Here is a 24,069-nt window from a genome sequence, read left to right as displayed (position 1 = left end):
TAAAATGTTAAGTTTGTGTTGACTTTTCTAGAAATAAAAAGATAAAAGTGTTTTAGTCAGAAAAGCTGAATGAATTTTAAAACACATTGTACACTAAACACTTTAAAACTCCAGCAAAACTTCCTCACACACAGACATCTACAATCAGCGTATGAATCTCAACAATGGTGACATGCTTCATGCCACAATGCATTCTGGGTGCATCATGCAAAACTCATCCATGGACCCCAGAATGCATTGCAGCATTAAGCATGTCACCATTGTTGAGATTCATGCGCTGATTCTTGATGTATGTTTGTGAGTAAATCTCATCGTAGTTCAAAGTGCTTAGTATACAATCTGTTTTAAAATCATTCAGATTTTCTGATTAAATCTGTGCTGGATCTTTACATGAATCACATTAAAACACAGTTAGTAAGATATTGCTCATATTAAACACAGTTATAAGATCAGTGAATCAAGCCACTGCGCAGTGATTATAATCTTATCATGAAGCAGACACAGCATAAGATTGAGTTTTCTCTTGTTTTTTTTTTTGCCATAACTAATTAAGTTACAGCAGCCAGAGAAACCCTGACATTATTAAAAACAAGTCAAACTACTCAAATAAAGTAAACTCTGATCACCATGATGGTAACATAAAAAAAATGCAATAAAACATCAACAACAGTCTCTTAATTCTCAATAAGAGCTTCTGTATATGGAGTTGTTTAATCCTCTGCTGAGATCTGGAGAGATTTAATGTCTTCTTTCATCTTCAGTTGATTTCATCTAAGGCTGCGGCTGAAGTGAGTTGTAGTTCTAGTGTTTCAGTTGTTTTCTGTTCTTGTTGTTTCTCTTTCTTTCTTTCATTCATTCTTCTTGTTAACAGCAGCTATCTTCAATAATTATCAATCATCACTTAATTAATTACTTAATTATCTCATTAACTCCAACACTGATTCAGTGTTACATTTAACAGCCTGTAGTGTGCACTCTGAACAATGTTCATTTCATCTGGGCTAAACCATGTGGCCCTACATGGGTGTGCTGGCTGGGAGGAGTCCCGCCAACGGGATTGTGACAGTTAAGAGGTTAAGGCTGTGGCTGAAGAAAGTTGTAGTTTGTGTTTTTATTTCTGTTTCTTGCAGTGCTTGTTTATAGCAGGTGTTTGAATGATTGAAAGAATGTTTCAATTTAATCCAAAGGATTTCATAAAAGTTGGCCTGATCAAAAAAAAAAAAAAAAAAAAGTTTTATTTCAGGCCCACACAGACATCAAGTATCAGCCTGTGAATCTCAACAATGGTGACAAGCAACATATTCTGATCAACAGATCAACTCTGAACATTAGAAAACAAGTCACATAAAATAAATAAATAAATAAATAACAGTGACAATGAAGGAAATTAAGACAATTAAGCAATTTATTCATGCAGCAATGCATGATGGGAGCCATGGATGAATTTTGATTGGTGGCTCCCAGAATACACTGCAATAAACTTTATTTTTTAGGGCTCTAAATGTGTTCAGTGATTCAAATCAAATAATGATTACGTGAAAACACAACAAACATCACCAGATCACCTTTTCTCCTTTGCTTATCGGGTTTGCTATAACTCAGTTACAACAGCCCAAACAAAATCTAATATTAAAAAGTTAAAGGTCAAGAGCTCAACTAAAGCAAACACTCTTCTCCACAATGGTGGCTTAAAAATTGTGATTTTCTCCTTTGGTGATTCTGCTTGTTATCATCAGGTGTCTTCAATAATGGTCAATCCTCACTCAATTAATCACTTAATTATCTCATTAACTTTAACACTTTTCAGTGGGTGGATTGAAAAATATGGCAGGACTTTTACTCACTGACCCCTGGACTTTACACCTCTGCTTGTCTGCCTCATTTTCAGATCTTGAGTAAAGGTCAGATCATTCAAGCAGACAGGTTTAAGAGGAGAGGACAAGCTCTAGTGGCTCTGTCTCTACGTGTAACCAAAGACATGGTGCCATCCTTCCGCTTCGTGGCTTATTACCATGTGGGCTCATCTGAGGTGGTGTCTGATTCAGTCTGGGTCGACATGAAGGACACGTGCATGGGAACGGTGGGTCAACTATGACAAGAACTTACTTATGTGCCAACTAGGTCTGATTAAATGTCTCTCGTTTTAACAGCTCAAGCTTCAGGTGAAGAACAAGATGAATACTTATGGCACAGGAGATGAGGTTCAGCTGCAGATAACTGGAGATCCAGGAGCTCGAGTTGGGCTGGTGGTGGTTGACAAGGCTGTGCATGTCCTTAACAAGAACAGACTCACTCAGACTCAGGTGAAGGACCTTCTTCAAACATCATTGCGAAAACATCTTATCTTACTGTTTCTAGCATAGACATATTTTACTGGTGTCTTTTTTGCTTCTCCAGATCTGGGACATCGTAGAGAAACATGACACTGGCTGTACAGCAGGAGGTGGAAGGGACAGTATGGGGGTTTTCAGTGATGCAGGACTGATGTTTGTGTCTAACACCGGAGAAGGAACAAAAACTAGAAAAGGTTTTTTGTTTTTAATTTCTATCAGCTAATTAAAATGTTATTATATTAGCTTTATACACTGAACACAGAGATTTCTGAGGGTTATTTTCAAGGGTGCATCTCTGATCTGACAAGCCATGGTACCAAACACTGAGTGTTAGGTGATGATTGGTGATATATAGAAAACACATTTTGATGCAAAACAAGCATTCTGAATGTTTCTAAATGTTTATGTCCATTACATCACATTGTCATAATTCATCAGGAATTGTGTAAATAGGGAAGACCAGAGGTGGAAATTCCAGGGGTCAGAAAGTCTTGCCATATTTTTTATTCCACCCACTGAAGCAGTGTTAAAGTTAATGAGATAATAAGTGATTCATTGAGTGATGATTGACCATTATTGAAGACACCTGATGATAACAAGCAGAATCACCAAAAGAGAAAATCACAATATTTAAGCCACCATCGTGGAGATGAGTGTTTGCTTTGGTTGAGCTCTTGACCCTTGACTTTTTAAATATTAGATTGTGTTTGGGCTGCTGTAGCTGACTTATAACAGCAAGACAAACAAATAGAAAAGATGATCAGGTGGTGTTGGTTGTTTTTTCATATAATTATTATTTGACCTGAACTCATTTAGAGCCTAATCTCTGAGTTAGATTTACATTATTGATTACAGCAGCCATTGGTGATTCTGCTTGTTATCATCAGGTGTCTTTAATAATGGTCAATCATCACTTAATTATCTCATTAACTTTAACACTGCTTCAGTGGGTAGAATAAAAAATATGGCAGGACTTTTACTTTCTGACTCCTGGACTTTACACCTCTGGGGAAGACAGAGTCAAGTTGTGACCAGGTCAGTTTCTATATTTACAAGCATTTAGCAGATGTGAAGGTTTTGGAAAGTGACTTTGTGCTTGGGAACACCTTCCCAGCTAACAGAATTTTGTTATAAGAACGTTTAAATATTCAGTGTTGGTTCTGGGAACATTAAAAATGTCCAGTTTTCTTGACGTTACAGGAAACGTTCCTCAAACGTTCTTTCAACTTAATTGTGAACTAAAATTCAACATTCTAGGAACATTGATTTGTAACATTCCAAGAACATAAATTTTCCAGTTTCCTTGAAGAAGTGAGTGAATTAAGACACTTTATGAACACCTGATAAGCAGAATCACTGAAGGACAGAGAAACAAGACCAGAAAAAAAAGAGATGAGCAGAAACACAAGAACTAAGTGAGTGTCAAACCAGTTCACAAACCAGTTTGACATTATTTCTTTCATACATGTACAGAAGTTCTTGTGTAGAATTAACAGATATGGATGTTGATGTTTTATTGAAAATATTTATTGAAGTTTGCAGTCACCATTGTGGTGACCAGTGTCTGCTTTAATGTTATATTTATATAAAATATAAAATATATTTAAATATATACTTAAATTATATATATATATATATATATATATATATATATATATATATATATATATATATATATGCATGCATGCATGCATATATTTCTTAAATTTATACATGTATGTGTGTGTATTTTTTATTTTAAAAAAAGTTTATTTTTAAACACCATGAATAAAATAAAACTGCTGCAGCATATATATCAAAAATCAGCACATCAATCTCAAAAATGGTGGCAATAAAGCTGCATAATTTATTCATTCTGCAGTGCATGCTGGGAGTTTTGTACTATGCTGGCATCCAGCATGCATTGCAACACTAAACTTTTGCATCTCACCATTGTTGAGATTCATATTCTGATTGTTGATATCTCTGCTGTCCAAGTTTTGTGCATTACAAGACTTATATATTCTACTAAATAACTGATTACTGAAGTGCTGTTGGTTTTTATGCTGAATAACAGATATAGTACAAAATTAATAAAAAAAAAAACCCATTAAATCAAAAACTAAACACAGAAAGAGATCAGTAAATTAAATAAGTCCAAGATGATTACAGCATCATCACAACAGACAAAAAAAAAAAAAAAAAAAAAGACCAATTTCATATTGGCATTTTCCTGCCATAACAAATGTATTTTATAAACACTCAGTTACAGCAACCAGAGAAAGCTAATGTAAAAGAGTCAAGAGCGAAAATGACAAATATTACCCAGAATGCATTGTTTTCTACAGTATATTACTGTTTTAATGGAAAATGGTTTGTTACTGTCAGAATTTGGCCGTTTTTCTACAGCAAGGTCTAACAGTGTACTGTAATATTAAAACTTTCATGTTTTCAAAAAAATGAATGTATTATTTTTAATAACTAGCACTTATATTGTTCTCATATTATTTTCATAAACACATGGTTTGGTTAATAATAATGATCACGAACAATAACAGATTTTTTCCTCAAATCATATCATTTTGATATTAACATTACTGATTGAGCTAACGTTACACGCGCTGATTGAACACCCGTAAACTGAAGCGCTTTGCTAGGTTAATTAACTCAACGGAACACATCCTATATATGGTAATTCATATATTTATACAAGATAAACATAAAATTACAACTTATATTCGCAACAAAATTATGCGCGCATGAACTTGAACTAGTAACATAGTCAGAATAGCTCCTGTTGTATATGCGTTCTTCCTGTAACAACACGCCGAAACACAGCAACTAGAATTCACAATATTTTAATACAGTAGTGTAGACAACTATCAATACAATGAAACGCTGCTGTGTTAGTTGCCATCTCGGACACAAATATGGTGGCAGGCATAGCGGAAGTGACGTCTTTGAAACCCATGGATAATAATCAGATAGTAATGCTCAATGAACACACAAACTGTATATACAATCACTTTAAATTGATATTTAATTTTGTATGACTTTGACTCTCTTCAACAGCATCGCAATAGTCACCAAACAATCACACAAACCAAACGCCTTAATAAGCAAATTTTTACTCAGCTCTTTTTACAAACAACATTGAGCGCATTGTAATTATCTCTGACGATATCAAGCATTCTGTCATGTCGCAATCACTCGTGCAGCATCGGATCAGCGAGCGCACGCAGAGTTGGGCTCATTCCAGCTGCGGGTGCGCTGATGAGGTTATTTTTATTGATTTAAAATACAAGTACATCAAACAAACACATCGAATTTAGGGCTGCACAACGATTAATCACGATTAATTGTTTGCAAAATAAAAGTCTATGTTTACGTAATAAATGTGTATTCTGCCCTCGTAAAAGAGTTCTCCTTCTTAACTAGGCAGATAGATAACTCCTTCCACAGGGACGTTGAATTGAAGCATGGATTTATTATGACCACCACTTCCCAGCCAGCAGAGCCATGTGGGGCCCAAATGTGTTTGACCTGGGCTATCTAACTGGGACCCAGCCAGTTTTGCACCCAGTTTCCATGTAGGCCCCACATGGATTTGCCCAGATGAAATGAACACTGCTTAGTGTGCACACTACAGGCTGTTTAATGTAACACTGAATCAGTGTTTGAGGTAATGAGATAATTAAGTGATTGAATAATGATTTTGTATTAGTGAAGAACACCTGCTGTTAACAAGCATAATCACTGAAGGAAAGAGAAACACAAGAACTACTTCCAGCCACAGCCTTGGATGAGATCAACTGAAGATAAAATACATTACATCTCTCAAGATCTGATTAAACATCTCCACAAACAACATTAGCTTCACTTATTACTAACCAGACTGACTTTATTTCTGTCAGACATCTACAGAAGTTCGTATTAAGAATTAAGAAGAGGCTTAGATGTTGATTACTTATTTGAAAGTAATAGTTTGATTTGATGTTACTAGGGGTGTGACGAGATCTCGCGAGACTAAACTGTGACGAGATTTCCCGTCGAGGCGAAAAGTAGTCTTGTGATGTTGCCATGACAGAGTGTTAGGATGATTAGGAAAGAATATGCCACCGCTACGTTTACATTATGCCTCCACTGTCGTTTTTCTTTGTGTTTAAATAAAAAACATTTAATTAAGTTGGATAACGGTCGCCGCAGCTCCATATTTACAGAGTATGCGCAATCGCTGAAAGTGAAAGTAAACGTGAGCGTGCATTCAAACGCGCTTTCAATACCCCGCATTTGAAAGCGGCTTCCTGATGAATGCAAATATATTTCAATATGAAAGCTATTTTAGGCTGGGCAGTGTAGTTGTAACCATCTCTCAGCTCTGTATCAAAGAAAAATTTGGTCTTATTTGCACTTTGAATATTGAGAGAGTGCGATTATGGTTGCACTTATTGTAAAGTGTTACCATGAAAATGAATAACAGTTTTCTTTTAATCTTATTAAGCACAAACAGTAAGGTTTCATTTGTTAACATTAGTTAATGCACTGTGAACTATCATGAACTAACAATGAATGATTATTTTTATTAACATAAACAAAGATTAATAAATACTGTAGCACATATATTGCTCATTGTTAGTTGATGTTGGTTAATGCATTAATGTTAATAAATGAGACCTTATTGTAAAGTGTTACCATTTTTATTTATACTGTCTTTATTTCTATGATCAGTTTGTGGAAAGGAGTTCAGTTAGGAGGTCTAAAGTTGTAGAAGCTCATAAATCATGTACAGTAAGGTCTGAAGAGACTGAAATCATACAGGAGAGAAGCCAGTTAGTTGAGTTAGTGGCAAAACCTTTTACAGTGCTTGAGTATTGTTGTCTTTTACTGCATATGATAATTCATACTCAGAAAGTTGAACTGAAATGACATTCATTACAAGATGATTAGTTAAAACATTTCAAATACACCTGCAGAATATTTTTTCTAGTCATGTATTTCGCCATCTTGTCTCGTCTCGTGAACTCAATCTCGAGTCTCATCTCGTCTCGTGAGATACCCGTCTCGTCACACCCCTAGATGTTACCATTGTGGCGATCAGTGTGTGCTTTAGTCAGGCTCTTGACTTTTTAACATTAGTTTTTCTCTTGACAGTTGTGTCTGTTTGTTATGGCGAGAACAGCAAGAGAAAATATAATCAGATGCTGTAAGCTGATTGATGATAAGAATATAATCATCATATATTGGCTTAACGCATTGATATTATGTGGGAGGTTTATATGGGTAGTATGTTATTAATTCTGTTTTATTGTTATGATTCTACAGCAAGAGAATAATAGAATTTAATCAGAACATCAAACGATTTATAACACACCATTTACATATTTTGGGCTCCTGTGAGTTTTACTCGCACACAGACATCAAGAATCAGCATATGAATCTCAACAATGGTGACATGCTTCAATGGTGCAATGCATTCTGAGTGCATCATACGAAACTTATCCATGGCTCCCAGAATGCATTGCACCATTGAAGCATGTCACCATCGTTATAAATCGTTTGATGTTCTGATTAAATTCTATTATTCTCTTGCTGGAGAATCATAACAATAAAACAGATAAAACCAACAAAAACAATAAAACCTCCCACATAATATCAATGAGTTAAGCCAATATGTGATAATTATATTCTTATCATTAATCAGCATACAACATCTGATTATATTTTCTCTTGCTGTTCTCGCCATAACAAACAGACACAGCTGTCAAGAGAAAAACTACTGTTAAAAAGTCAAGAGCCTGACTAAAGCACACACTGATCGCCACAATGGTAACATCAAATCAAACTCTTACTTTCAAATAAGTAATCAACATCTAAGCCTCTTCTTAATTCTTAATACGAACTTCTGTAGATGTCTGACAGAAATAAAGTCAGTCTGGTTAGTAATAAGTGAAGCTAATGTTGTTTGTGGAGTTGTTTAATCAGATCTTGAGAGATGTAATGTATTTTATATTCAGTTGATTTCATCCAAGGCTGTGGCTGGAAGTAGTTCTTGTCTATACTGATTTTGATTGGGCAGTTTTAGCTGCTTTAAAACCAACCAGACAAGCAAAATTAAAAGATGACCAGGTGTTGGTTATGTTTTTACATAAACATTATTTGATCTGAATCACTGAACTCATTTAGAGCTCAATCTCTGAGTTAGTTTTACATTATTGATTACAGCAGCACTGTGATTCTACAGCAGAAGATCAGCTTATACAACACAGAATTTTTTTTTAAAAAAGTTGTCCTTATCACAAAAAAAAAAAAAATTTCCTTAGACACACACAGACATCAAGTATCAGCCTGTGAATCTCAACAACGGTGACAAGCAACATATTCTGATCAACAGATCAACTCTGAACATTAGAAAACAAGCTACTAAAAAGTCACAGAAAAACAGCAAAATTTTAATAGTGAGAATAAATGAAATTACTAAGACAATTAAGCTCATAATTTATTCATGCAGCAATGCATGATGGGAGCCATGGATGAATTTTGATTGGTGGCTCCCAGAATGCACTGCAACATGCTTTATGATGGCCACCACTGTTGAGATTCACAGACTGATTCTTGATGTCTGTGTGTTTAAATGAGTGCTTTTTTTTTTTTAAATCAGAACTCTTAAAAAAAAAAATGTATTGTAAAAGCTGATATTGTGCTGTAGAATCACAGTTCTGCTGTAATCAATAATGTAAAACTAACTCAGAGATTGGGCTCTAAAAGAGTTCAGTGATTCAGATCAAATAATGATTATGTAAAACCATAATCAACAACGCCTGATCATCTTTTAACTTTGCTTATCTGGTTGGTTTTAATGGAGTTAAAACTACTCAAACAAAATCTAATATTAAACCCTGACCTCGATGATGGTAACTTAAAAATTGTGATTTTCTCCTTTGGTGATTCTGCTTGTTATCATCAGGTGTCTTCAATAATGCTCAATCATCACTCAGTTAATCACTTATTTATCTCATTAATGCTTCAGTGGGTGGAATAAAAATATGGCAGGACTTTTACTTTCTGACCCCTGGAATCTCCACCTCTGACTAGCAGTACAGAACCTGTAGAATATTGCACATGCGCGACTGAACGAATCACCCCCACCCCCCCGAGACGACTCGTTCTTCCCGAGTCACATTAAAGATTCGTTCAAAATTAACGAATCGTTCAAGAACGGCACATCACTACAACAGTGGTGACCATCATAAAGCATGTTGCAGTGAATTCTGGGAGCCACCAATCAAAATTCATCCATGGCTCCCATCATGCATTGCTGCATGAATAAATTTTGAGCTTAATTGTCTTAATTTCCTTTATTCTCATTATTTTTATTTTATTTTTTCTGTTTTAATGTGACTTTTTAGTAGCTTGTTTTCTAATGTTCAGAGTTGATCTGTTTATCAGAATATGTTGCTTGTCACCGTTGTTGAGATTCACAGGCTGATTCTTGATGTCTGTGTGTGACAATTTTATTTATTTATTTTTTTTTTAATATGTTTTCAGAACAGCTTTTGTGAAATCCTCAGAGATTGGGCTCTAGATGAGATCGGTGATTCAGGTCAAATGATCAATACATGAAAACATAACCAACACCACGTGATTTTTATTTTTTGCTTGTCTTGCTGTAATAATTCAGCTAATACTGCTAAAACAAAATCTAATGTAATAAAAAGTCAAGCGTCAAGAGCCCAACTAAAGCAAACACTCATCTCCACGATGGTTACTTAAAAATTGTGATTTTCTCCTTTGGTGATTCTGCTTGTTATCATCAGGTGTCTTCAATAATGGTCAATCATCACTAAATTAATCACTTAATTATCTCATTAACTTTAACACCGCTTCAGTGGGTGGAATAAAAAATATGCAGGACTTTTACTTTCTGACGCCTGGACTTTACACCTCAGTGTCAATACATTTACTCTGTAATGTGGACACTAGAGCAGTGTTTTTTGCAACTCCAGTCCTCGGGACCCACTGCTCTGCACATCCCTTATTTAACACACCTGATTTAGATCATCAGCTCATTAGGAGAGTCTGCATGAACTGAATTGAGTGTGTCAGATAAGAGAGACATACAAAATGTGCAGAGCAGTGGGTCCCGAGGACTGGAGTTGAGAACCACTGCACTAGAGGATGTTCCTGTGGGGTTGAAAGGGTTAAAGGTGTAAGATAAAAGATACACCCACAAAATGTATTTTAACAGTTACAAACTGTAAGTTAAAAAACAGTTTTATACTGGCAACACTGTTAGACCTTACCGGGCTTTTTTACAGTAAAATACTGGCAGCACTGTTGTTAGTGCCATGTAAATTTACACATTAATTTTTATTATATGCTAATAATGTGAACATATTATTACTATGAACTTATTTCTTTAGTGTCTTACAAAAACATTTTTAACAAAACAAAAAAAACAAACAAACAAAAAAAAAAATCACTGCACCAGCAACTATACAGCCACTATCTTTTAAACAAAACAACATGCAGCATATCACCAATACTTTTGATCTTCTCCTGAACTTAAGCACAGGCTCTACTCTTCAGCACAATGGTGACCCACAAAACTCAATTTTACATAACTGTTTTTAACTTACATTTTGTGGGTGTGTCTTTTTATCTTGCATCTTTAACCCTTTCAACCCCACAGGAACATCCTCTAGTGTCCACACTACAGAGTAAAACTAACATCTACTGTTACATTATCAATACATTATATCAAAAATCAGCACATCAATCTCAACAATGGTGGCAATAAAGCTGCATAATTTATTCATGCTGCAGTGAATGCTGGGAGTTTTGTACAATGCTGGCATCCAGCATGCATTGCAACATTAAACTTTTGGATGTCACCATTGTTGAGATTCATATTCTGATTGTTGATGTCTCTGCTGTGCATATTATACCAAGCTCAAAATTTATTATGCATTACAAGACTTATATATTACCTTAAATAACTGATTACTGAAATGTTGTTGGTTCTTATGCTATTAAATCATAGAATAGTATAATTAATAAAGATAAAATACCTGTTAAATCAAAGACTAGATGATTACAGCACCATCACAACAGCCAATAAACCTGATCAATTTCATGTTGGCTTTTTCCTGCTATAATAAATGTGTTTTAAAAACACTCAGTTACAAGAGCCAGAGAACACTAATGTAAAAGAGTCAAGAGCCCAACTAAAGCAGACACTGGTCCACTATGATGGTGACTGCAAACTTCAAAAACTTTTTATTTTCAATAAAACATCAACATCCATATATGTTAATTCTCAACAAGAACTTCTGTACATGTATGATGTCAATAATGAAATTATAATGAAATAATGAAATTATAATGAAATAATGTCAAACTGGTTTGTAAACTGGTTTGACACTCAAGTGTGGCTGAAGTCAGTTGTAGTTCTTGTGTTTCTGCTCGTTTTTACTGGATACTTGTTTCTCTGTCCTTCAGTGATTCTGCTTATCTGGGGCCGTATTCACAAAACATTTTATCTTACCACTAAGAGTTCTCCTAAATAGCAGTAAAAGTTCTTAGCTAAGAGTTTTCTCTTAAAACCTATTCACAAATCTGCTGAGACAAACTTTTACTAAGGAATAGACTGAAGTCTTAAGCTAAGAGTAAGGGCGGGGTTGACCTCGTTGCTATGGACTAAACACACATTGATTGGCTGATGGGGAGGAGTCAGTGATTTAATCATAGAAACATTGTAGAATGAGGTGTCATGTTTACATATTAACATACAAATGTTGCCCTATTCAAATAAATATTTTTTAATAAAAATGTTGCCATAGACAAAATAAAATGTTGCCATATTGTTGCCATAAAGGTTTTAAAATGTAGGCTAAGTGTCACTAATTAAACTAGTATATACAGTTAATTGTCCGCCACTTGGATGTCTGCATCTTGAGAGAATGCAGAATTCAAGCAACAAATGATGTTTTATAAACAAAGTTTAGGAGAAACACATTCAAACAGTCTTTCTAATCAGCTTGAGAAGAGGAATAAATACACAGACGAGAGCTGATTCGCCTATAGTTACTTTGACAGTTTTCTGCATCCCTCCGCCACCGTGTCCCTCACTCTCGGCTGGGGATACGTGGAGAACTTTGGGCAGATTAGGACCAGAGGTGGGAAATCCAGGGGTCAGAGAGTAAAAGTCCTGCCATATTTTTATTCCACCCACTGAAGCATTAATGAGATAATTAAGTGATAAATTGATAAATTGCTTGTCACCGTCGTTGAGATTCACAGGCTGATTCTTGATGTCTGTGTGTGTAAAATCTTAAAAAAAAAAAAAAAAAAAAAAAAAAAAATTGTATTAAAAAACCTGATCTTGTGCTGCAGAATCACAGTGCTGCTGTAATCAATAATGTAAATCTAAGGCCGGGTTCACACCGCAAGCGGCAGCAGAGCAGAAGCAGCGCATATTTTTTCGGCGTCCATGTTAACAGATGAGAGCGTTCACACCGCACACAGAGGCTGCGCGGCAGCGCGGAGCAGGAGCAGAGCAGGAGCAGCAGTGCCGCGATCGTTTCGCCGCTGGGTCTATTTTTGCTGCTCTGCTAACGCTCAATTAAAGTGAAAGTACCTTTGATGGACAAAATAAAAGTGATTTCACACAAAAAAGTACTCAAAATGCACAGAATAAGCATATCTAGTGTGTTTTAACAAGAACTGAAGTATGTCAGGAGAGAAAATTAATATTAAAAAATATTTATAGAAGATTTACTCATTTAAATGTGTTTTTAATTATTCAGTTTGGGTTAAAGTATGGTTTATTATAGAAAACTAAACTAAACTAGCCAGAAAATATGATATATAAACATTATTTTAGTTATTACACAGACAGCCATATAGGCTCTTGCATACCCGAGTTTGCTGTCTTTTTCGCCGAGTTTGCAGTCTTGCAAACATGTTCATGCGTCAGATGATGTAAAACACAAAGCTTACCTCATTCGTGTGCAGCAATGGATGACACTAGGCTTTTATTTATTTATTTTTATTTAGGCTTTATGTTTATATGTGAGTGTTGTACACCTTGCATGTTAACAAACTTTCAAGACTATCAAGTTTAACAATGACCAATTATAAAAACACATTTATAGCTGTCTTTGTAAAGAAATGCTCACTTTATATGCAGCTTCGAGCCGCTGCTGTGATGCTGTACAAACGCTTCCAGTGTGAATACTCGCGCGTCTCTGCAGCTGCAGTTCACGCTCACGCGCTGCTTCCGCTCTGCTGCCGCTTGCGGTGTGGACCCGGCGTAACTCAGAGATTGGGCTCTAAATGAGTTCAGTGATTCAGGTCAAATAATGATTATGTGAAAACATAACCAACACCACCTGATCATATTTTAACCTCGCTTGTCTGGTTGGTTTTAATGCAGTTAAAACTACTCAAACAAAATCTAATATTAAAAAGTCAAGGGTCAAGAGCTCAACTAAAACAAACCCTGACCTCGATGATGGTGACTTAAAAAATTGTGATTTTTCTCCTTTGGTGATTCTGCTTGTTATCATCAGGTGTCTTCAATAATGCTCAATCATCACTCAATTTATCACTTAATTATCTCATTAATGCTTCAGTGGGTGGAATAAAAATATGGCAGGACTTTTACTTTCTGACCCCTGGATTTCCCACCTCTGATTAGGACTGTTTGTGATTTGATCTTAGTGACTTAGGAGTTCTCTTGATTACTACAGATTTAGGAGCTAGTTTTAGCACTTAAATGCTTGGTGAAATACTCTTAGAGCAAAAATTTAGGACTCATAAAATTAGGATTGACACGCCCATTATTTTTAAGAGTTTCTCCTAAATCGGCAAGTTAGGAGCTACTTTTAGCCTTAAGATGTTTTGTGAATACGGCCCCAGGTGTTCATCAGTGTCTGAATTCACTCACTTCTTTTAATTCACTCTGTCAAGTGGACTATATTAGTGAACTAATGTAGGGAATAGTGAATGAGGGTATAGGGTGTGATTTAGAACACAGCCTCTGAGTGTCGACTTTGAGCGATGTTAACTCACAGTATGCTCCTGTAGGCTACTTTCTCGAAGATGACAAAAATTACCCAGAATGCATTGTTTTCTACAGTATATTACTGTTTTAATGGAAAATGGTTTGTTACTGTCAGAATTTGGCAGTTTTTCTACAGCAAGGTCTAACAGTGCAGTGTATAAAGAAAATGATCGAGTATGGCTGAGACATTTTCCACAGTCCAGTGGAAAATGTCTCAGCCAAGCAAACAAACAATGGTGACAATCAAACAAAGTGCTTCATGTTGCAGTGCATGATGGGAGCCACCAATCAAAACTCATCCATGGCTCCCATCATGCATTGCTGCATGAATAAATTATGCAGCTGAATTGTCCTGTAATTTTTGTAGATTGTTCATGTTTGCTTTTATTTTTCTGTTGTTTTGTTGTGACAGTAGCTTGTTTTGTGATGTTCAGAGTTGATCTGTTTGTCAGTATTTTGTATTTATTTATCGTCACCGTTCTTGAGAATCATATGCTGATTCTTGATGTCTGTGTGTGTTTAAACAGTGAAGCTTCAGTGCATGATGTATTATTCTTAAAAAAAAAAAAAGAGTTCATACTGCTGCAATTATCTCATTAACTTTAACACTGCTTCAGTGTTACTTTTTAACATCTAGATGGACTCATATGTACACTTTGGGTGTTAATTTAACACTGGGGGTTTTACTGTGCAATCATGGTCCAGGAGGGAAGGGGTGTGTGCATTGTAGTAAGGGGCACACTAACTGAAGTGGCCGGGACAGGCTCGTGGTGCAGACGCTGGTGCCATGACACAAAGACGGCTGATGTGGTTAAACCACCAAGTAAAAAAAAAAAAAAAAAACAGGTGGTAATTTGCAATACCAGTACATAGAGGTAAGTATTAATTAAGAAGTATTATTAATTTAAAATGGTCAATCAATCAAACAATTTTACGACCATTTGTTGGAATATATCTGAGTAGGTTTACAAAATAAATGTTGCTGCTCTTGGGTTTTTTAAGCTGAAGTGATTTTTACAATATACTAAATCATTCAAATGAATTGTCCTCTAGTGCCTGAGTGTCCCATCCATTCAAAGAGAAAACGAAGGGCTGAGAGTCTCCTGCAGATCACTGGTACACTGGGTAAGGAACTGGACTTTACTAAGATTGTGCTCTTACAATTCAAATCGGAAAGGATCTTCTGGGCTTTTTATTACTGTTAAAAATTCTAAACATTTCTCTTCACTGTTCATGTTTTGGGAAACTTTGTCTTCCCCCCAGTAGTTCTCACCATGTTCTCCTACTCCCCTCATTGTTCTACAGCTGGTAATTACTCTGGTGAACTGAAGCAGTGCTGCATTGATGGGATGAGAGATAATAAACTCGGCTACACCTGTGAACGAAGAGCCACATACATTGTAGACGGGCCAGAGTGTGTCAAGGTTTTCCTGCACTGCTGCAATGAGATGAAAAAACGGAAAAATGAAGAGGAAGAGCTGATTATAGCTCGCAGTAAGTATTAACTAATTAAGACAACTGGTACAATATCGATTGTCACATAGTAGAATATCAGTATCACGATAGCCAAACCACTGAACTAAGACCTTAAGGGGAGCTGCTTCTGCATACTTATATATTCTTTTGTTGCATAGGTGGCATCTGTGCTTTTTGCAGCATTTTGCACCTTGTGCTTTACATTTTAGGAAGCTGACCAGTAAAGGGGAGCTAACTTTTTCCAGTCTCATTATGTTGCATTTTGTCTTACATCCTAAGTAAATAGCCACTGATGCAGCACTGGGCGAGTATTTACTAGCATGTTTTACAGTATCACCATTTCTAAATTACTGTGGTGCTGTTTGAGGCCCGGGTACTTTTGAAAACAATAATTGTGATAATAGTAAAAGTGTATAGTCATTGGAGAATGAAGATGAATATGAATATAAATTTTAATGAATATAAATTTTGAAGATGAATATGTATTTTAAACTTGTATGTATGTATTTAAATAAATTAATTTGTAGTGACCCCTATGGCCGGAATTTGACACTTTTGCTTGTGCTATTGTTAACTACCTTATATATATATATATATATATATATATATATATATATATATATATATATATATATATATATATATATATATATGTGTGTGTGTGTGTGTGTGTGTGTTTATACTGCATGATTAAATTATATCTGCAATATATTACACATGCAGTACCATATCTGATCACATTAACATCAATATTATAAAGTGTCTCGATGGTGGCTTAAAGTGTGTTGAGTAAAAGCGTAATATTATTATTTTTTTAAACTGTACTATGTAGCTTGATGCTGATTGTAGCTCACATGCACCTGTCATGCCAGGAGCAATTCTATGCCATAATCTTAGTTGTTAAAATAATTCACATAAGGTCCCCAAAAATACATAAGTTCCTGAGAAACTAGTGACAACAAGTTTACTTGACTTGAATATTTGATGTGTCCTTTTGCTTTAAAAGGTATATTCTGTCAAATTTTTATCTGTTACAACAGGTGGTGATGATGATGATGATGATGATTATTATACAGACTCTGATGAGATTGTGTCACGTACTGATTTCCCTGAGAGTTGGCTTTGGGAGGAGATTGATCTATGTGAGAATTGGTGAGTAGGATACTTTTAGACAAAAGCTGTAAGTTGAGCCCTGTTCACACCCCTAATGACTTGTAGCAAATAATAGGTTTTTTGCACATGACGTCATTGCTGCATGCCAAATGCGACTGGAGGGCAAGGACTTATTTTTAGGCATCCTATCACAAACTCAAAATTCCTATGTTTTGCGTCATTTATGTTTGCTCAAATCAAATGATCATTTGGTGTTTTCACTTCAGTTTTGTAGAATTCCATTTACAATGTTGATCTGGTTACTGTGAAAACAGTTTTTTTTTATTATTATTTCATCAAATATGACCTGATCCAGCTAAATGAGTCACAGTGACCCAAATTTCAAAATTGAGATTTTGGTATCAATGGAAAGATGAGACAATAAGTTTTAAAATGATATCCTAGTCAAAGTCATACCTTGAATGGTTTTAAAGATATACCCATTTGAATTATGGTTGTCTGCCCTCTTTTTCCAATTGAAAACCTGAGAAAATCGCTTTTAAAGTTTTTTGCCCGTTTTTTTGTTGATAACTTTCAAAATCCATTGCATTAAAAGGGATAAACAATTTATTTTACAGCTTAATTTGACCAAAGACATTTTTATACATATAAATCCTAAACCAGGCTGAAGCTCAAATTATTTGAAAGTATTTATTTGAATTAACCCTTTAAGACCTGAAGGCTTTTTAGAGTTTTTTTTTTTTTTTTTTTTTTTTTTTCTGAGCGACACACACAAAAGTAAAGACTCATAACTCCAAAACTCTAGCAAGGAGAGTCAAAAGGTAGGTATCATTTGATAGAAAACATTTAAAATTTTAAGAAAATATAAATTACATTACATTTGGACATTTTCTTGCTGAGAAACAGCTGATAAAAGACAAATATATACTTTTTTTTTTAAAATAATTTTTCTTTTTTTTTTATTTGACATGGAATAACTCAGGAACACAATAAGATCGCTAAAAAAATATTTTTTGGTGATGCTCTCCTATATGTGAGCTGCATCTGGTTCACATTTCGTGGTGATAGCATAAAGAATAGTTTGAAAAATTGTTGTTCATTTTTTCCGCAGCCAGGTGGCGCCAACGGGCGGTAAACTCCGGTTTAGAGGTGCTTCTCAGCACTCTTTAGGATTTTTTCAAAATGGTTAGATACATTAAAAAGATGAGATTCTAAGCTTTAAAATGATATCTATTTTGTGTTATTCCACGTTGGAAAACGAACATGGATGGGTCCGGGAACATTGGATACACACTGCATCCCGGAAAGATGAGAGACATGTTTTTAGCCAAGTATGTTAAATCATTCCGTGAGTAATATCTTGTGATCAACGCAATATATTATATTGATTTTGGATTCATTTTAATCTTGAGAGTCTGCTTTAACTATTGATGTGCCATTTTTATGATCTGTGCATTTTTCATGAAGTTATGAGCACGTAAAATATACACACTTGTTCAGTTAGCGGCTGTGCTGTTTTTGTTGTAAACGCATATTACTCAGACTCATTAGAGGGTGAAAACAACACAACAGAAGCATGTTGGAGGCTTGATATGAAAGCTTAAAGTCTCTGGTTTTGTATGCAAAAATAATTTTTGTGCTACCTATAGTAGCCTATAGTCTGAAAGGAGGATGGCTGGACCGATCGCGTGCCTGTCAGTCGAAACGGGGCTTCCCATTGTTAAAAATCAGCGTTTAGGTCAGTGTGTTTACATTTCTAAGCTTATTTTTGACGTAAACCCAGGCGCCGCCATCTTTGAGCTGTTCGGTGTAAGACTTCCGGTCAGACACTAAACCTATGGTAGCCGCATTGCGAGTGTGCCTTTTTGACTGGCCTATTAATACATATAGAGTGCCCCAGGGATGACGCGTTTTTGTAGGCAAAACCCGGAAGCGAGTTAGCATTTTAGGACTTCCGGTTCCAACGCCATAAAGCCTATTGGTTTTTTGAATGGGTTTTTGCTAAATCGCCTGAAATAAGGTCTGTGGTAAACAAAGCCTCTAAATACTTTCACGTTTTGATCTATGACATAAAACACACCAGTTATAACCTGCGTGTGATTTTTTAAGCTTTTACTGAGTCTTCAAATCGGCGGTTGCTAACAAATTGCTAAAAGGGACTACTTCCTTTGGCGGGGACTTTAGACGTCATCATTAAAAACGGGACATTTGGACAGCATTTCTCATGAAAAAGTGGAAAAGTATTCATACACAGCGCAGATCATAATCAGTGAGCATGTTTTTAAATAGAGTTGTTTTCTAAATAAAGTTTGAGGACGCTTGGTGGTGACGGCGTTGATCCGCGACCATGGTGTGCTGTAGTCCGTTTATAGCCTACTGTTAGCCTTTTATATCTGACGACTTTATTTAGGCTTCAAAATCTATAAATGTTGTGTTAACTTGTAAATATTATCTTGATAGACAAAACGTGTAAGTGTCATAACCCTTTGTTAAACACAGAGCTTATTTTCTGCGATTTTCCAAAAGTCTATGGGAAAAATGAATAGACTTTTAGTCAAGGGAACCCGCGCGCCGCTGACTTCCGGGTTGGCCTACAAAAACGTGTCATCCCTGGGGCACTCTATTATGGAATCTAGAAGGTCAGGTACACATTGTGCAGTCAGAGGTTGCCATAATAACTGGTACAAACGCCGTGCATTGCGTTTGTTTTGACCATAATCCACGGACCAGAGCTGAATGCGGCTGTGGCACACCATATGATCTGCATCAACCTCTGAAGGGGGAAGAAGCTCGTCGGCTTTGGTTAAAAGCTTTAAACTTAAAGCGACCGCCAAAACAACCGTATGTTTGCTCATTTCACTTTGTTGATGGAAGACCAAGCGGCAACCTCCCCCTTTCTCTCGTGAAGCCAATACGGAAGTAACTTAAACTGCGATTCATCGACTGGCCGCTAGGGACAGGCTCCAAAAGAGAGCAGAATCTCATAGAGTCCCATGTTAAATTGGCCAAGTTTATAGCAGAAAAAAACATGTTTACGAGTTGGTTCAAATTGTGGTTTTGGTCTATACTGCTATTTTTGCCCTTCATGACAACTCTGAGGGGGGGGAATTTTTTTATAACTTATTCGTTTAAATTATATTAAGCCTTGAAGTTCTGCATAATTAAGGGCGTGGTCACTTGAGTTACAGGTAGATTGCGCTGCTGTCTGTGAGCCGTCGTTACCTCAGCTGCCGCTGAATTTGGCATCTCAGCCGTTTTTGTGCTTTTTTTTCTCGATTATTTTATACAATTATAAAATATGGCTTGCTGCATAATATTCGAGGCTGATGTGTGTCTGTGTAGATGTGCATGCATGGGGAAGAGACACAGAACACATTCTGTTGGATCGTGGCATTGGCTGAAAGTTTTGGTTGTGAGATTTACTACAATGACAATGGCGGGAGGATATCAAAATCCGACAGCACTGCTTGGATATTATAACTAAAACTGCTGCACTATTTTGAAAAAAGTATACTTTGGACACAGGCACATTTGTTTTTTAGATACGATCGTATACAGTTTTACAAGATAAATGTAGATGAATCCAATCTGTGGAACTTGGTACAATATGAGTGTCCATATAATTATCACTGTCCATGGTACTGAATCAATCAGATTATTGACAAGCATTCACAAAGTATAACAGCAAACAGGATGTTTAACTTGGGTGAACACTTCAAAAAGTAGTGTAAAACTTTTTTATTTATGACATTTATGAGAAAGGTAGGGTACCACAATGTTTATTCACCCAATTTTTTTTGCACCAATCAAGTCACTTATCAGCCTGTACTTAGGCCCAATCCCATTTCTACCCCTTCCCTTTCCCCTACCCCTTCGTTTTGGGCGTTCATGTGAATGAGTAGGGGTGTCTCGATTCTCTTTTGGCTGGAGTGGTAGGGGTAAGGGCGATAGCCCTTCAAATGAATATTTTTGTACTAGTAATTTTCTGCCAGGTCATACATAACCTGTGAAGTTGTAACCCTAAAACACGAAATTCAGTGTATTTAAAACACAGGTAAAACACCTCTGAAAAATTAATATGGATAATTCCTTCCAGTGTGTAGCAAACGACTAACCAATACACTAACCAGTATAATTGCTCAAAATCTGTATTTGTACTAGTTCATCAGAAAAAAACATTACATGTAATTGTTCAAAAATGTGTAACTGTTCAATAATGAAATGCTGCATTACAGTTTTTTCCAATTGCTAACACACAATTTTTCAAACTAGTCTGGTTTTATCAAAACACTTAACACAATTCACAAAACCACACACCCAAACTGCAAAATACCTCATATATCCTGCAAAATGAAGCACTGCAACCAAAACTACACAGAGCATTATCAAAATCAAACTTTTGCATGAAATGGCACACACTTCATTCATATTACCAGATTTTTGCCTAACCACCTACACACTGTTGGGCATAATGAAAAGCACCCCCATCTTTAGTATGCTTTGCCATAATACTAAAATATGTATCAGATTGTCCACATGCACAGAAATATTTGCAGATACACACACATGCTGTTGCAACATTTTTTATTTTTTTTCAGTACAACATAAGCACAGCAGATATATTTACATGGGACTGAACAAAAATATTCTTACAAAAAAAGTAAACTGAAAAAGAAAATTTCTGAAAAAAAATATATTACAGTAAAAAAAACAAACAAAAAAAAAAAAGGCAAGAAAAATAATTAGGCAGCATCTTGCCGCACAGCCGGGTCTGGCCACAACGCCTCGTCAACATCACAGGCAATATCTTCCCTTGCCAGACATCGAGGGAAGAAGCGCCTTGAATGCCTTATCCATCCCTGAATTGCACCCACATCAATCTCATCACATGCCTCTTCCATGGCCTGCACAAGAGGCATGCGCACAAAGGGCTGCCAGTCGTATACCTTCCACCGCCATGCCGAAAAGAATTCTTCTATGGGGTTCAGAAATGGTGAGTATGGTGGGAGGTATTGCACGAGAAATGTTGGGTGGTCAGCAAACCAGTTTTGGACTGGGGCTGCACGATGAAAGCTCACGTTGTCCCATACTACAACGTACCGGTTTCTTTGATGGTCTGCATCATTCATACGCTCTGGTGGTATGAGAATGTTGTGAAGTCTGTCCAGAAATGTGAGAATATGGGCTGTGTTGTATGGTCCAAGTTTGGCATGACGGTGGAGGACACCATGCATATTGGAGATGGCAGCGCACATTGTGATGTTCCCACCACGTTGGCCAGGAACATCTATTATGGCTCTGTGGCCAATGAGGTTTCTCCCTCTTCTTCTGCTCTTTGCTAGGTTGAACCCAGCCTCATCTATAAAGATGAACTCATGTGGGATTGCATGAGCATCCATTTCCAGTACTCCCTGAAAACAAAGAACAAAAATCACTCAATATGGTGTTATCCAGTACACTGGGAAACAATGTTGTGTGTAGTGTACTGCAGTCAATATAGTACTTACATCCACATATGCTCGTCTGAACTCTTTGTTTCTTTGAGAGTTTCTCTCAAACGGCACCTTATAAAGTTGTTTCATTCTGATTTGGTTTCGCTTGAGAATGCGAGCCAATGTGGACAGACTAACTCGTTGAATGTTGTTGAATAAGGTGTTGTCTTGGATGATGTGGCTTTGAATTTCTCGTAATCTGATTTCATTATTTTCCAAAACCAAGTTTACAATGGCAGCTTCCTGTACCCCGGTGAACATTTGGCCCCTTCCTCCACCATGGTGTCGTCTCTCAGTCCTTTAGAAAAAATAAAATAAAAATATATATAGGGCTTGGACAATGCAGCCTAAATATTTTCCCCCACAGTAGAGTACATTGTACAGGAAACTTGTACAGTTCATGAATGGCTGATGTCATACACTAAGTAAACAGGTGTCACCCAACTGATACACTATGACATGGGGTATACTACATGTGTACTACATGAAATTTTGGTTACATACCTGTTCTCCAGTCTAAAGGTCCGGATGACAGAGGCGACAGTAAAACGGCTCAAGTTTGGCTGCACTCTCTGTCCAGCCTCACGCATTGTCAACCCATGGTTGATGACATGATCTACTAAGGTTGCTCTGATTTCATTTGAAAGTGTTTGTCTTCTTTGGCCATGAACTCCTCTACCTGCTCTACCCCGACCTCTCACTCTTCCTCCCCTCTTATTCTCAACCTCCCTCTTCCTCTTCCTCTTCCTCTTCCTCTCTCTGCAATGTCTTCCATTGTTGTTGTAAAAAAAAAGGTTCTCACCTGTGGTCTTTTCATAGTGCTTACATCCTGATTGAAGTGTTAACAATTAACCACTGAGGTGTTTGGCCAGGTGGCACATGTAATTGGCCAATTAGCTCATGTAGTGTCATTTTGAATGGCAGTGTTTTGAAATGGCAAACATGTGACTTTATGTCAGATTGTTGTGTCTTATGCAGAGAACTGTATTTAGTGAATTTAAAAAGTGCTATTTTGAAATGCAAAATGTGTGTAAAACAGAAAAGGTGTTTAGACTTTTGGAGACTTGAGAAGAAGTTTTGCTCTCTGTGTGTCAGTTTAAATAATTGTGCTGTGCATGTCATTTTAGTGTGTTAGCAATTGGAAAAAACTGTAAAAAAAGTAATATCTGATCATAAAGATGTTACTACTTTTACAAATTATATTTGTATATCCTTTTTTATGAACACATCTATATTAAAATATTACAAAATCTGAACATATTACAAAATTATTTTTTATGTCTCTACTTCACAAAAACGGAGATTTGCGTTAGTGGCTACGTGATGATGTCATCACGCAATGAAATCACAACGTAATTTAGCAACTTATAGCAACAAATCGACCAGCCTGAAATCAACTGAAGGCAAAAGACATTAAATCTCTTAATATCTCAGCAGAGGAGGATTAAAGAACCAGATTCACTTATTACTAACTTCACTGACATTTATTTCTGTCAGACGTCTGCAGCAGTTCTTATTGTTAATTAACACAACTTTTATATTTCTTTCATTTAAGGTTACCGTGATGGTGATTGATGTTTCCATTTATTGGTCTCTAAAGTTTTGTTATAAG

General features: G+C 36.2%; 2 protein-coding genes across 2 annotated transcripts in view; one reads left to right on the top strand and one right to left on the bottom strand.

Annotated features, from left to right (window-relative positions):
* The window catches only part of LOC137032414 (B-cell receptor CD22-like), a 299,667-nt gene that overhangs the window by 92,073 nt on the left and 183,525 nt on the right, over window positions 1-24,069 (bottom strand). The window lies entirely within an intron of this gene.
* The window catches only part of LOC137031522 (complement C3-like), a 185,117-nt gene that overhangs the window by 36,402 nt on the left and 124,646 nt on the right, over window positions 1-24,069 (top strand). The window contains exons 13-18 of the mRNA XM_067402529.1: window positions 1,889-2,080; window positions 2,151-2,303; window positions 2,398-2,527; window positions 15,430-15,501; window positions 15,682-15,870; window positions 16,893-17,004. Of these exons, the coding sequence (XP_067258630.1) occupies window positions 1,889-2,080; window positions 2,151-2,303; window positions 2,398-2,527; window positions 15,430-15,501; window positions 15,682-15,870; window positions 16,893-17,004 (848 nt within the window). The remainder of the gene's footprint in view (window positions 1-1,888; window positions 2,081-2,150; window positions 2,304-2,397; window positions 2,528-15,429; window positions 15,502-15,681; window positions 15,871-16,892; window positions 17,005-24,069) is intronic.

Source organism: Chanodichthys erythropterus, chromosome 12 (genome assembly GCF_024489055.1).
Source record: "Chanodichthys erythropterus isolate Z2021 chromosome 12, ASM2448905v1, whole genome shotgun sequence".
NCBI lineage: Eukaryota > Metazoa > Chordata > Actinopteri > Cypriniformes > Xenocyprididae > Chanodichthys > Chanodichthys erythropterus.
The sequence above is the reverse complement of the archived record's forward strand: the minus strand, read 5'-3'. Positions and strand labels throughout refer to the sequence as shown.